This window comes from Typopeltis vanoorti, chromosome 6, assembly GCF_054136105.1.
Source record: "Typopeltis vanoorti isolate ZY-2024b chromosome 6, IOZ_Tvanoo_1.0, whole genome shotgun sequence".
Lineage (NCBI taxonomy): Eukaryota > Metazoa > Arthropoda > Arachnida > Uropygi > Thelyphonidae > Typopeltis > Typopeltis vanoorti.
The window spans coordinates 136,469,349-136,484,519 of NC_143554.1; the positions used below are offsets into that span (position 1 = coordinate 136,469,349).

A 15,171-nucleotide genomic window follows, 5' to 3' on the forward strand; every position below is an offset into this window, starting at 1 on the left:
TTTTTAAACATTTTCTCTAGGGCTGCTGTAAATTGAGGTGAAATTCATCTTCTTGTCTAACCTCCCCTACCTTTTATAGTAAATTTCATGTTTGTTCCAGATTTTATATTTGCAGTTGAATTTTTATATACACAACTAATTATATCAGTGTAAGTTTATCTAATTCCTTGATTTTTAAGGACTTTTAAAGTAGCTAATGTTGAGAAGGAATCAAATGCCTTTCCAAAATCAATAAATGACAGACCTAAGAGTTTTTGGTATTAATTTGTCTTTTCAATTATTTGTCTTATTACGCATATATGATCAATAGTGCTGTAGTATTTTTCTGAATACTGCTTGTTCTGAAGATTGAAAAAAATCTAATTTGTTTTGTATTCTGTTCGTAATGTTTTTTTGTAAAAATTTTGTACATTGTTGAAAGGAGACTGATGGGAGTAGCAATTTTTAATATCTTCTCTGTCTTCCTTTTTAAAAACTACAATGAAGATAGCATTATTCCAACTCTTTGGTATTCTCTTCTGTCTTAGGCACAATGTACACATTTTACTTAATATACTAATGATCGGTTCACCATCTGCTTTCAGACTTTTATTAATTCTATGTTGAATGAATGCAGAAAAAAAAACATCAGCTGATACATAATTTGTTTCAAAAATGTTTGTACTGCATGATTCTTGGAAATAGTAGTGGTGGGAGATTAAAGCTGCAGATCAAATTTCATGAAATGAGTTTTAATTAGAATTTAAAAAAAAATAATAATATTAAAATAAAAATATAAATTTCATTTGAACCTACAAAATTACAGGATAACCACAGTAATAAACTTTAAATGTTTAAAATGAAATTCATTTAATATGTGAAACCTCAAAGCTTCATTCAACAGCATCATGTGAGATGAAGCTTATTTCCTCCACAGAAGCAGTTTTAAATATGAACATCTTTTCCAAGAAAGTTGTGAAGCTCTTTTACAATGGCTTAACCTGAATTGCAATGATTTTCTCTCTCTCTCTCTCTCAAAAGCTTGGGAGATTCTCATTTTATGTAAATATCAAAAATAGTTTTAATATTATTTATTAATATAAATTTTTAGCATGTGGCAACTGTTTTTACTTAGTAAGCCGACTGCTGTATGTATCTTGTATTTCTTGTTCTTTGATTTGCTTGTTGTTTCTACACACTGATGATATATTGTTATTTTCAGTATGAAATATCTGTACTCTCATTAAAATTTATTACTGTGGTTCTTGTGTAATTTTCTTGGTTGATAGTTATGCCACAGGTACCTTTCATCGTCATCATCATCATGTAGCTTCCTCAATGTGAGAGTGAAGCACCATGTCCTTCCAGTCCTCTCTATTGGTAGCTCTTCTTTTTTTTCAGCATAGTCACATGATCATGTCCATGATCTTATATCATCAAACCACATCCTTTTTTTTACCTCTTGATCCTCTTCCCATAATCTTTCCTTCTAAAAGTGTTAGTGTCCTGCTGATACCCTCAATACATGTCCTGCCAGTCTCATGTTTCTCTGGATCATTTCCTGCAATAAAGATTTTGTGTTTTCATTCTCCGTAATGCCTCTGCATTTGTCACGTGCACCGTCCATGAGATTTTCAGGGCTCTTCTGTAGCACCATATTTCAAAAGCCTTTATCTGTTGTCTTACTCTCTTCTTGAATACCCAGGTCCCACTTCCATATGTGAAAATCGGCCAAACTAATGTTCTTATCATTCAGGTACCTTGTCATTCAGAAGAAGCAGGGAACTTTTTAAAACCTATATTATGGAATTAATTTATAAAAATTGTTTCATGAAAGTAATTATCTTCAATAGTTCAAAAAAATGCAGTCATCTAAGTGCTATTAAGCAAAATTAAAAAGATTTAGTAATTGCTTTTCCATGCTGATACAAGATTTATGTGCAGTAAATGATTGCAACCATTTTCAGTTCCCATTAATAGCTACTTATTTTGTCCAGCCATTAACAACCAAAACATGAGATAAAAAGACTAGAAATATAAAAAACATTTTATACATGTTTTAATCTATTTAAAATTACAGCTACACTGCATATACTCCAGCTTGGTGGGCCAAGTGGTTAGCACATTTGCTCCCTAAGACCAGCAGCTTGTGGATTTGAATCCTGTCGTTGGTATGGATGTTTGTGATCGTTTTTAAGTGGGAATAACTTTCATTTCCTGGTATGAGATTATCGCCCCACTAATTGAAAGGGTTGAAGTGGCTTGAAAAGGTCCATGTTTGGGTTTACAGACTTGGTAAAAAATGAACACACACACACAATGAAGAAAATTGATGGCGAACACTTCTTATCCAACACTACCATATGCTTTGTATCATACTCTGGTAGACATGTAAACACATCACGGCTGGTTGGGAGGTTAAAGCAAACTACGTTGTTCCAAGTTTTCCATGAATAAATCAGCATATAGAGGAGATAGAGGACTGCCCATTGCAAGGTCAGACAGTGGCTTGAAAATTTGCCCATTCCATCTAAAAAAATCAGAACGAAGACAATGTTTGAAAAGCTGAGAGACATCACAGGAGGGAAAGATCATCTATAAAGATCAGCTGTCCAACCTTAGGTAATCCGAGGGCTGCATAAAAAAGATTTATTTGAGGGCCGAATAAAACTTTTTCAAATAAATAATTCTAGAATAATAAATACAGTACATATATTAAATTACTTGGAGAGTCCTACTTTAGTTAGATTTAGCAAGAACTTCGAAAATTTCATAAGAAAGAAAAGTCATGGTGCTCATAAAAGTTTTTATTGAAACAGTAGACAAGAAACACTAATTGTTTATTTCATTTCAGCAAAAGCTCTGCAGTAGTTTACTAAAGTACATATATCAATTTTGATGATTGTAGTTGCTAAGTAGCCCGCTGGTGGGATAAACTAAGTGAGGGTATCAGCAATATAGAATGCTGTAAATAGGGAATGTCATCCTTTATGTGCACGAAGTCTGGAATGGCCAAGATGGCAGAAGAATCAACAATGACTGATCAATGGCATGACAACAAGATGTGTGGCACATCGAGAGCACACTCCTGACATCTAAGGGACTTATGCCAGCCGTTGTGGAAGAGATTGGAGCCTCACCATGTATTTATCCATTGTCAACCATGAAACACACCATGTTACAATATGAAGTTGAGATGTAGTTGAGACCTCTGCAACCATCAGCTCTTATAGCTACAGGGAAGAAAAGCTTGAAACCGGGAATTGGAAGACAAGAACTACTAAGGTAGTGTATGAAGATAATATCCCAAATCACCTGGGGAGGATATTCTCAGATGTCCCTTGTCTGAAACCCAGGAGCAATCTCTTGAAAATAGTAACATGGAAAGTCAGAACACTCCATTTGGGTAAATTAGACAACTTAATCCAGGAATTAGAGGTGATGAAGGCTGATATTGCTGGTATCAGTGAAGTGAGGTGGACAGATACAGGCATAATAAGAAGAAAAAATCACACTATAATTTACTCTGGTAGTGACTTACACCTTAAAGAAGTAGTGCTTGTCATAAATAATAGAATTGCAAATCTCTATATATGAGAGATGAATGACAAAATCATAACAGCCAAAATAACTGCACAACCATTCAACTTGTATATTATCCAAGCATATGCAACAACCCAAGACCACCTAGATGAAGAGTTGGAACAATTTTATGAAGACATCCAAACTGCAATCTCTCGTGCTAAGTCTGATGATGATATTATAATGATGGGCAACCTAAATGCAAAAGTGGGCTCAGAACAAATCTCATTTTGCATGGGAAACCAAGGGCTTGGAATCAGAAATGAAAGAGGTGAAAGATTAACTCAATTCTGTGAAACCAATGACCTAATAATTGCCAACACACTATTTAAACATCCTCCCAGAAGACTATATACATGGAAAAATCATGGGGATATCTATAGAAACCAAATTGACTATATAATAATAAGCAAAGGATTTCAAAATGTAATAACACAAACAAAAACATATCCTGGAGCAGACATAGGATCAGACCACAACCCAGTGATTGCAAAAATCAAAATAAAACTTAAGATACCAAGCCAACCATTCATAAGAGAAACTTATAATTCAGACTCACTTAACAACCAAGAAGTCAAGGACTGCTTTTTAAAAGAATTCACAAAATCCCTTAACAGGTCTGATACCACAACTCACACAGAAAATAGAACACCAATTGATGAAATTAACATGAACTGGCTGGCAAACATTCAAGAATAGCATTAACAAAGAAGTCAAAAATACACTCCCACAATTAAAAAGGAAAAGGAATAAATCTTGGATAAATTAAAAAATATTAAAATTCATGGAACAAAGAAAAAGTTAAAGAACAAACCTGAATATAGAAGCATGAATAAAGAAATAAAAAAAGAATGCAGGAAAGCCAAAGAGGAATGGATTAAGAATAAATGTACAGACATAGAAAACTTTGATAGAAAACACAGAAGCAGAGAAATGACAAGCAGGACAAATACAGTAAATCACGCAAGTGTCATTAGAGACTCAAGAGACCATATTCTAATGGATAAAAAAGAAATCATGGAAAGATGGATTGAATACACAAGGAAATTATACAAGCAACAAAGAAATAATATTCCTGAACAGGCAGATTTAGAAGGACCACCCATTTTACTTTGTGAAGTTAAAACACCATCAGAAAACTAAAACCACATAAAGCTGCAGGAATAGATAATATCTTGGCAGAATGGTTGAGTGCTCTTGATGAAGGAGGACTGAAATTTCTAACAAAATTATGCAGCAAGATATATGAAACTGGATTTCTACCCAAATATATTAATCATTCAATTTTCATTCCAATTCCCAAAAAAACAAAAGCTACAAGATGTGAAGAGTTCAGGACAATTAGCCTCATCAGTCAAGTATCAAAAGTCCTCCTATATGCTATTCTTGAAAGAAACAAAAGAAAAATAAACATAGAAATAAATGATACACAAAATGGCTTCAAGGAAAATGTAGGTACAAGAGAAGGTATTTTCAACGTCAGACCCATCATAGAAAGATATCTAGAAAAACAAAAAGATGTGTACCTCTGCTTCATAGATTACAAAAAGGCATTCGACAATGTTATGTTCAACATGAGCTATTAATTGAAATCCTTTCAAAAATAGGCATGGACAGAAAAGACATTAGGCTAATAACTAATCTTTACTGGGAACAGACTGCATCTTTGAGAATAAACAGAGAGACCTCAGAAGAATTCCCAGTTCAGAAAGGTGTGAGACAAGGCCGTGTCTTGTCTCCGATTCTCTTTAACCTGTACACAGAAGAAATATTTTATATAATTAGTAACCTCAAAGGAATCACTGCAGGGGGGCAGAAATATTAATATATGCAGATGAGACGGTTCTTCTAACTAAAAACAAATATGACCTCAAGACTCATATATGAAACCTTCAAGTACAGTGAACAGTATGGCCTCAGTTTCAACTTTAAAAAGACAAAAATCATGATAATATCAAGAGAAATGGAAATACCAAAAATATGTATCAACATAAAAGGAAATAAATTAGAACAGGTGCAAACATACATATACCTCAGACACTTGATCACAGAGAATAGCAAGACAGAAGATCAAATTAGAAAAAGGATTGAAATTGCAAGGTCAACTTTCAACAGTATGAAAAATCTACTGACATCTAGAGAATTAAATCTGAAAACAAGACTAAGAATCTCCAAATGTTACATATGGTCCATATTATTATATGGAGTAGAGACATGGACACTCTCCAATCTGAGTGTGAAAAAACTGGAGGCCTTTGAAATGTAGATGCTGCAAAGAATTATGAGGATATCATGGAAAGACAAAAAGACAAATGAAGAGGTACTAGAGATGGTAGGCATAAACAGGAGCCTGATAAAAGAAATTAAAAAGATAAAAGTCAGCTATTTTGGACATATTCTGAGACATAACTGCCTACAAAGGACACTTCTCGAAGGAACTGTTGAGGGAAAGAGAAGGAGAGGAAGACAAAGACTGGAGTGGATGAAAAATATAGAAGACTGGACCCAGACAAGGGCTGGTGGCATGTGCAATATACACAGGCACCGCAGAAGAAAAGGCACCTAAAATATGTCAAAAGATATGAGATAAGAGTTTAAATGAACAATGAATGGTACATATAATTATGAATGTACATTGTCTTCTGTTCGGGCCCCTTCAGATCTTCCCAGAAACGAACAAATAAATTCTGAAATTGTATCCTGGACCCGATTATATCACTGTAATTTTTTATTAAAATTTACGAAAATATATCTAAAATAGTTCTTCGTTATTTTTTGATGAATCATGAATCAACTTATGATTAATTGTTGAGTTCCATGTAAAAAAAATTTGTATAAGCAGGACTATTCCGTAGGTAACATTATACTGTAAAGCGGTTTTCATTTGTTTTTCATTTTCTGTTCTTTTTATTCACACTTTATTCAAAAAAAAAACTTTTTTGGAAAGGTGCCAAACATTAATCGCACACACACACAAGAAAAAGACTAGGCACCGGCGCTGACTGGATCTATCTCTCATATGAGGAATGCAGCAGAGAGGTGCAGAATAGGACATGGTGGAGACACATGGTAGTCAATCTTCTGAAGGGAGAAGACACCCGAAATGACAGGACAGTTGTCAATCGCAGTAAATTTTCCAGAGAATTATTTATCATGAACATCTGCACTTTGATTTAATGAATTTCATTGCTGAAAAAGTGCTTTTGCAAAGATGTGTGCTCCCGGGCATTGAGCACATCTTGAGTCCAAAGTTCCCCAATTTCGGGTACTTCTCTATTGGTAGTAATTTAAAAAAATCTTCTCCTTTTTCACTTCTGTTAGTATAAAAAGGGTCTGACTGCAAATCACAATTCCAGCTGAAGGTCAGATCTCACATTTTCAGTGCTGACAGTCAAGGGTTGAGTAAAAATTGAAACATCTTTAATTTCCTTAAAATCACCAAACTGATTCTCAAAATCCTCAATGATCATTTCAATATATTTTACATGAGCTGAAAATCATATTTCCTCAAAATTCTCCATTTCTTCAAAATGTTCTTTGCAACTCGGGGAAAAAAATTAAAAATATCATTAGCCAATGTTGATTTAAAAAGCTTCAATTTGCTTTTAAAGCCATTCAAATGACCATATAAGTTGGCAACATTCTGTTATTTGCCCTGCAGGTTTAAGTTCAACTCATTCAAATGGTTGGTCATATCTGTTATAAATGCAAGATCTGATAAAAATATAGGATCTTCCATTTGGATGATCCTATATTTAAGATTATCCTATTTAAGAAATATGGATATTTCTTCCCGAATAGCAAAAACGCGTTCCAGACATTTTCCGGTACCCAACCCATATGCAACATCCATTTCACTCAGGAAATAATAAAACTTATGATGAGTCAGAAATCTATTATCTCCTCGTATAATATTAGTTATTTTTACAGCTACTTTCATGTCACTGACTTAATGTAGAAATTTTCCACTGAGTGCTTCTCACTGAATTATGCAATGCATTGTAGAGCAGTTGAATTGTTTTGTTTCAATAGTCCACAACAGCCACTTCAGTCCCCTGGAAAGTGGCTGTTGTGGACAATTTATTTTCCTGCTTCTGACAAGGTTCATATTTCTGGCTTATGAAGCATCTTCAACACACCCTCTCTCTCCATTCTTACTTTTGTACCACAACAAATTTCTCTCACGAAGAATACATAGCATGCACTACATCTCACGAAATTCCCTATATCAAACCCTCTGAATCATGATAATGGTGTCTTGGCTGCCACTATTCTTCTTGATCTCATTGGTGCTATGAAGAATACTATTTATGCAACATTACACTTAATACATCTTTAAAAAACTAAATACTCTCAACTGTACAGTCACACACAAGGATACTACTATCAATAATTATCAATAATATCACAAAACATATAAAAACAAAACATTTATAAGTCCATGTTCAGCTGCCAATCCACTAAATGCCACAACACTTGCTCATTTCTTGAAAACTGTTGCATTAAACAAGTTATATTTCTGTAACTAGCCTAAGTGAAAAATGTGTCACTTTTATATTTTACCAATTGGAAAAATGATTCCTTGTTACTCATAACAATTATAAGATGCAATGTTAAATGAGGATTGGATATTTTGACCAAGTGCTACAGTTATGCTAGAGTTATAAAATTAGTAAAGCCAAGTGGGATTAACATAATATATAGAGTGAAAAAAATTTTCTTTACTAACCTGTGAAATTATTTTTTGAATTACATTTATATTGTCTTCAAAATATAAACTTTAATATTTTGAAAACTAAATAAAGCAGATTTTGTAATTTATTTCATTAAGTCTATACAGAATAAGATCTTACCCATTGCATGTTGAAGAAATTTATCAGCAATAGGTGAAAAATCCCCATCATTCCAAGGATATTTTGAGGTCTCAAAAAACATGCTACCCTGAGTAAAAGTTTCTAAACATTGGCTGAGGTGTGTGCGTGAAGCATGATCACCTACTCTACAATTTGTGGCAATTATGCGAGAAGCATGAAACTGAACAGTTCTTGGGCGTTCTGGTTGGGTTGGAGAATTTTTGTCTGTTGGAACAGTGATCTATTAAAGGAGAGAAAAAAAAATAAAAATATAAAAACTGAAATCAATATAACTTGATTTTAAAATTCTAAAATTAAACTTTTAGAATTTTAATTTTTTTAATTTTAAAATTTTAAAAATCTACACTTAAAAAAAATTGCTATAAGTAGCAGAAACATTGAGAATTCTTTAAGTTTAGAACCAGATGTTGATAGATTCCCAAAAGTAATATAACATAGAAAAATGTTAAGAAACTTTCAAAATGTTCCTTAAAATTTTTAGGTTAATACATCTTTAAAAAACTAAATACTCTCAACTGTGCATTTTTAGGAGATATTTCTTATTAACATAATTATGTAACAGAATGTGATAACTGGCAATTTTTCTTATGAACAGTGATAAATAATTTTAACTGGTCTTCATTTTCAAAACTATTCTCAATTTATACAATACAGCAATGATGAAATTGGTGTCCAACTTGACATATGTAAAGAAACAAAGAAGTCAATCATCAATTTATACATTTATAGCAAACATAATAAGTTAGTTCAGCATGATAATAATAAGCTAACAAAGAATTTTGTCCACAGTTCAAGTACCACCATTATTTTAAAAGAAATTTCTGCTGTTATTCTACAGCAAACCATTCACTATAACAAGTTATTTCTTTACTTTATACAATACAAGAAAAAATTGGCCGACTGACTTAAACAAAAAGGAGAGAGACTATCCTCATTAATCATATTAAAAATGATGCTATAATAGAAACAATAATTGTTTTATAACCTCATGGGTTGTACAGAATAAGATCTTACCTACTGCAATGAAACCTGTGGTGAATTCATCACTAAAAAATTCATCATCACTGAGGATGTCCCAAGATACTTGGGATGAAATATTTACGTATTAAAACTTATCACTGTGGTTAGTACGTGTGTTTTTAAGTGATACCTATTGCATGTTGAAGATATTTATCAGCAAAGCAGTGAAAAATCCCCGTCATTCCAAGGATATTTTGAGGTCTCAAAAAACATGCAACACTGAGTAAATGGCTTCACACACACACACACACACACACACACACACACACACACACACACACACACACACACACACACACACACACACACACACACACACACACACACTTTATGTGTGTGTGTGAAGCGTGATCACCTACTCTACAATTTGTGGCAATTATGCAAGAAACTGAACAGTTCTTTTATGATACCTACTATGATAGCCCAAAACAACATTTCATTACCAAAGATGACCCTACAGCAAACTAATAAGGACTATATGGCAAATTTGTTATAGTGTTCAATTTCCTATAATGAATTTCTTTTAGCATGTACAGTATCTAGCTTTGAGTGGCATTTGTTACAGTGACACTGAGTTTCGTGTTTTGATAAAGTGAGAAGTGATTGGTTTTTTACCAACAATTTTGAATATGCTGGAAGAAAGCCACTTTACTACACCATAGCAAATATAAATATGAAAAATTGTTCCTGGAATCAGCCTCAGCTCTAAATAACTTCCCAAATCTCAACAAATTTGGATGCATGAGACTTCCCCCAAATTTGGGAAGCATGTATCCTTAGAAAATCAACCCAACAGCCAAGACAACCCAATTTAGCCTATAGGGAGCACCTTTAGGACTCTTAGGATCAACGCAAGTTGCCTTCTTCAGCCTCATTTGCTCGTTGTTAGTGCCTGTGTGCACATATCAGAGTTTTATGTTCACAGACGATGGCAATGTAACATTGCTGAAATATTGGAAGATATTGATAAAAGTTTTTTAATTAATATTTTAGTATACATTGTCATTTCCTGAACAATTTAAAGTCAATTTTCTCTAAAATGGGTGGATTATTTGTCAGGTTTCTGATTTGATTAGCAATCATATTTCAATCATCTCTAGAGCTTTTGTACATGTAATAACTTATATCGTGGTCTTTCTCAGGTTTCCTTTTGCCATTTCTGTTTTCAACATCATTTGTTAATCTTTCCATTTCCCATTCTCTTCAGTGACTATCACCTTACATTAGCTCTGACTGAACATTCTTGAATATTAATATCAGGTCCTTTCTCGTGCTTTCATTTTTAAAAGGTTTGCAAATGATGCAATCTGTTTTCCCTCAATTTTTTTTCCAGCTTTAATCAACTGCATTTTATTTCTTTCTAACCTTTATTCCTAACCAGGTTCTGCAGATCCATATTTTAAAAATAATTTTAATACCATAACGTGTACTTCTAGGTTGATAATTTTTGATTTCTGTCATGTTCCAGAGAAATTTCCCACTATGTCCACTATTATTCTAATACCCACTACCATATTTAGTTTGTCATCCTTACATAAATCTTGCCTAAATAGATAAAATAAGTTATTGTATAGTTTGTCTGTTTATTGTTAACCTTTAAATCAAATTTTAGAGGAATTATTTAATTCAGGACTCACTTGTAGCACATTTCTCATCATCAATTTTCCTGATATGTATCAGCAAAGAGGTGTACAGGATATGATGACTTCTACATGAGTAATTTACAGTATTATTGATCTCCTGTCAAAATTTTCTGAGAAATTGGAATTCCAACAAGTGGTAGACTAATTTCTTCACAACACTGTTGACAGTATTGAACCTATGGAGCACAAGTTTTATATTGCTGTCTTATAGGAAAGTACTGATTGCATTAATCCACCTAGCTCCTGGTCTTTTCCCTATCACTCTGGCAGCAAACACTTGTGTTGCTAACCTTCCTCTCCTATTCTGTTTAAGTGACATTATCACCTAAAATTAGTTTTTATTGAATGATGAATTTGGTGGATTAATTCAGAATGCAATGTCAAGGCCCTTCCTCTCTTCATTCTCACAGTGATGCTGGCTGTTTATCCTGTAATTTTTCTCAACACTTTCATATCTGTGGTTTCTAGTCATTGATATGACTAGAAACCACAGATATGAAACTATTGATAAAATATTTTATGTGCTCCATAGGTTCAATACTGAGAATGCAGTTCAAGCTTTCAATGTTCTACTTATTTTCATAGTTTATTGGATTAATCCACCAAATTCATACCAAATTTGTTGCAGCTGTTATCCACCTGTGTCAAAGAATCCTGGAGACTTGCACTAAACTTTTTTTGGGAGGACAACATTATCTGCATAAAACAAAGAGATAAGCTTTTTATCTCCAATTTTGATATCTGGTTTAATGCCACTTTTGTTCATAATGCAATTCCATATAGATGAATAAGCAGGAAGACAGTATGTATGTATGCATGCACTTTTGTCTTGCCCCTGGTTTTACATCAATATCTTCTGTACTTACTTCACTATTTGTCTTCTAACTTACAATTTAAACATAGACTACATACTGCTCTGAATAATGTTTTATTTCCATATATAAATGTGGTCATATGGTGCAATCTGCAAAGTCTAAGTATGGATCCTTGTTATATTTCAACAATTTCTAAACTATTTATCTTAAAGTGAAAAGATGATCCTGGCAAACTCTATTTCATGACTTATTTTTCACGGTATTAACAACACCACACACACTTTTATCACAAAGATGTTTTATTAACACTTATATTTCGCTAATTTTCAACTCAGCATCATCAGAGCACAACACACTTGTATACGCGACAGTGAGTAAAATAATATAATTGCAAAAGACAAAAGATCTAAATTCCTATTTTTGGCACCCTCTAAAAAAAAAAAAAAAAAAACCCGCAGCTATCCAGGAGTTTTTCTTAGGATAACCGTCTCCCAAATTTGTTAAGGTTGGGAGAATTCTTCAAAGCCATTGCTAACTCAAAATATAATCTTTCAGATCTATAATGACTCCTAAATAGCACATTCGTTTTCCTCCATCTAATCCTGAATGAAGGAGTGTCCAAAGTGTGGTCTGCAGTCCCGACTTGCCATAGTAATAGTAACGAATGTATCTTTCATGTTCTTCCAGGCGGATGTTCACTGATCTTCCTGTTTGCCCATAATAGGCCAAGTCACAGTCACAAGGAACTTCATACACTCCTGGGTGTACTTAAGGGTGAAATTTATCCTTAGGCGAGCGGATCAGAGTTGCCAGCTTGACATGAGGTTTGAAAGTGGTGCGAAGGCCATGTTTCAACAATACCTTTGGCTATCTTTTCCGATGTACCTCTGATATAGGGAATAGGGAGGGCAGAGTAATGAGCAAATGTAGTATTTTATCTATTTTGTAGGGATTGTAGCCGTTGGCTAAGAACGTATGGTGCAGGAATTGGAGTTCAGTGGTTAGAGCTGTATCGTTAGAACAAATGGCTCTGGCTCTGTGTGTAAGTGTTTTTAAAATGCCGTACTGTTGGACTGGATGATGATGTGATTATTTATGTAGGTATCTTCCTGTGTGTATAGGTTTTTCTGTAAATAGAAAAAGATAGTGATCCATCTGAAAGGTGGGTGACCAATGTGTCAAGAAATGGTAAACAGTTATTTGATTCTTTTTCTACTGTGAAGTGAATTTTGGGGTGTTGGCTGTTTAGGTAGGTGACAAAAGCATCCAAAGTGTCTTGTCCATGGGGCCAGATGGCAAACACATCATCTACATAGCATAACCACACTTGTGGCTTGTATGTAGCTTTGGTAAGTACTTTGTTTTCAAAGTGTTCCATGTAAAAATTTGCTAATGGGGGAGAGAGGGGGGAACCCATAGCAGTACCATTAATCTGTTTGTAGAATTTTCCTCCCCATGTAAAGTAACCTGCATTCATGGTAAATTGAAATAATTCAAAAATATCTGGGGGAAATTTAGACTTGATTAAATCAAGAGTGTCTATAAGTGGTACATTGGTAAATAAGGAGGTGACATCGAAACTAACCATTATGACTGAATCTTTTAGGATTAGATTTTTAACCAGTGTTTTGAAATGGACTGAATTTTTTACACAAGTAGAGGAGTTGCCAGTAAGGGGGATTAAGCGACTTGGCTAAATGCCGGGCCAGTTTATATGTGGGACTATCTATACTATCAACTATGGGGTGTATGGGGATATTAGCTTTGTGGATTTTTGGTAATCCATAAATACAGGGTGGTTTAACATGAATTGGTTTTATTTTCCTGATGATTTCTTTGGGCGACGATGTCACTTTTTTCAGTAATTTTTGGACTTTTTTCTTTTGAGACATCGTAGGGTCTCGATGTATAATTTGATATGTGGAACTGTCACATATGAGATCTTGCATTTTTCTGTTATACTCTTCTTTATTCATGATAACTGTTGCATTTCCTTTATCAGCTTTTGTAATAATAATATTTTTATTATTATATAACTTTTTTTTAGGCCAGTTATATGCTTACGTGGCATATTGCTTTTTGGAGGCTTAGCCTTGTTTATAATACTTGCTATATCTAGTCGCACGTTATTGGCCATTGCTGGCGGAAGATCGTGGATACCCCGTTCTACTTTCATCATAATTTCTAGTTTAGGAATTTGTTTGGGCATGACGTGTCCTAGACTGAGAGTGTCCTTGAGTTGAAAATCAGTGAAATATAAGAGTTAATAAAACATCTTTGTGATAAAAGTGTGTGTGGTGTTGTTAATACCGTGAAAAATAAGTCATGAATAACCATCAACACCTAAGCTTATCTGTTAAACTCTAATTGTCATGATCTCAGGACAAATAAAGTTTGTCAATAGAGTTCTTCCCAAGTTTCCCATCCACAATTTTTCTTACCTCCTTCTCAGGTATGCATGAAATCTTACCTGGAATACTAAGTATGGAAATTCCCATGTAATTCTTCCATTCAGAAAGAATTAAATAGGAATTTCCTATGTAATTCTTTCATATTTCCTGTGATGTCATAGGAAATATGAAAGATTGGAATCAGATATACATTCAATTTGGGCTTAAACTTGTTTTAAGAAACAAAGAGTTTCTTATTTGGTTTTAAAACAATGTGGGATCTAATATCCCCTTAATTTAATTAATGTTTATATCGCCGAAATGAAGCCTGTTGGCTCTTTATATTTAAATAACTTAATGGGTGCACCTTTTTGGACAACTCGTATAGCAAAGGATATAAGTTCTTTTCGCTATACCCTTTGGTATTAATTTGGTCTAGCTACTCACTGATGAAGCCTCAATAAAGGCTGAAACCGGTCTGGGTAGTGACCTCCCTACCATAATGTAATAACAGCATACATTTCCTAGGAAATGTGTTTTTACATTATGGAAAATACCAAGATTAGCGATCAGAACTTTCCCCACCTTTGCAATGAGTTGCCTGTGTTTGTACTACGTTCTAGGGCTGCTTGCATTCAGCTCACGCTAGTATTCGCCGATACTTTTATAGTTTTTTATACTATAATCGGCATGAAACTCTCTGATTCCAATCTTTGAGTTTCTTATTCGGTTTTAAAACAATGTGGGATCTAATATACCCTTAATTTAATTAATGAAGAAAACTACCTTTCCTAGATGCTTCAATTAAAAAAAAAAAGGTTCTCTCTATGCCTTGTGAGTGGATGACCATAGTAGATTCTTTTATGTC

At 33.8% G+C, this 15,171-nt stretch overlaps 1 protein-coding gene across 1 annotated transcript in view; it reads right to left on the bottom strand.

Annotated features, from left to right (window-relative positions):
- Positions 1-15,171, bottom strand: part of LOC150105975 (bridge-like lipid transfer protein family member 3B) — a 315,418-nt gene that overhangs the window by 75,502 nt on the left and 224,745 nt on the right. The window contains exon 14 of the mRNA XM_090393732.1: positions 8,415-8,655. Within this exon, the coding sequence (XP_090249858.1) occupies positions 8,415-8,655 (241 nt within the window). The remainder of the gene's footprint in view (positions 1-8,414; positions 8,656-15,171) is intronic.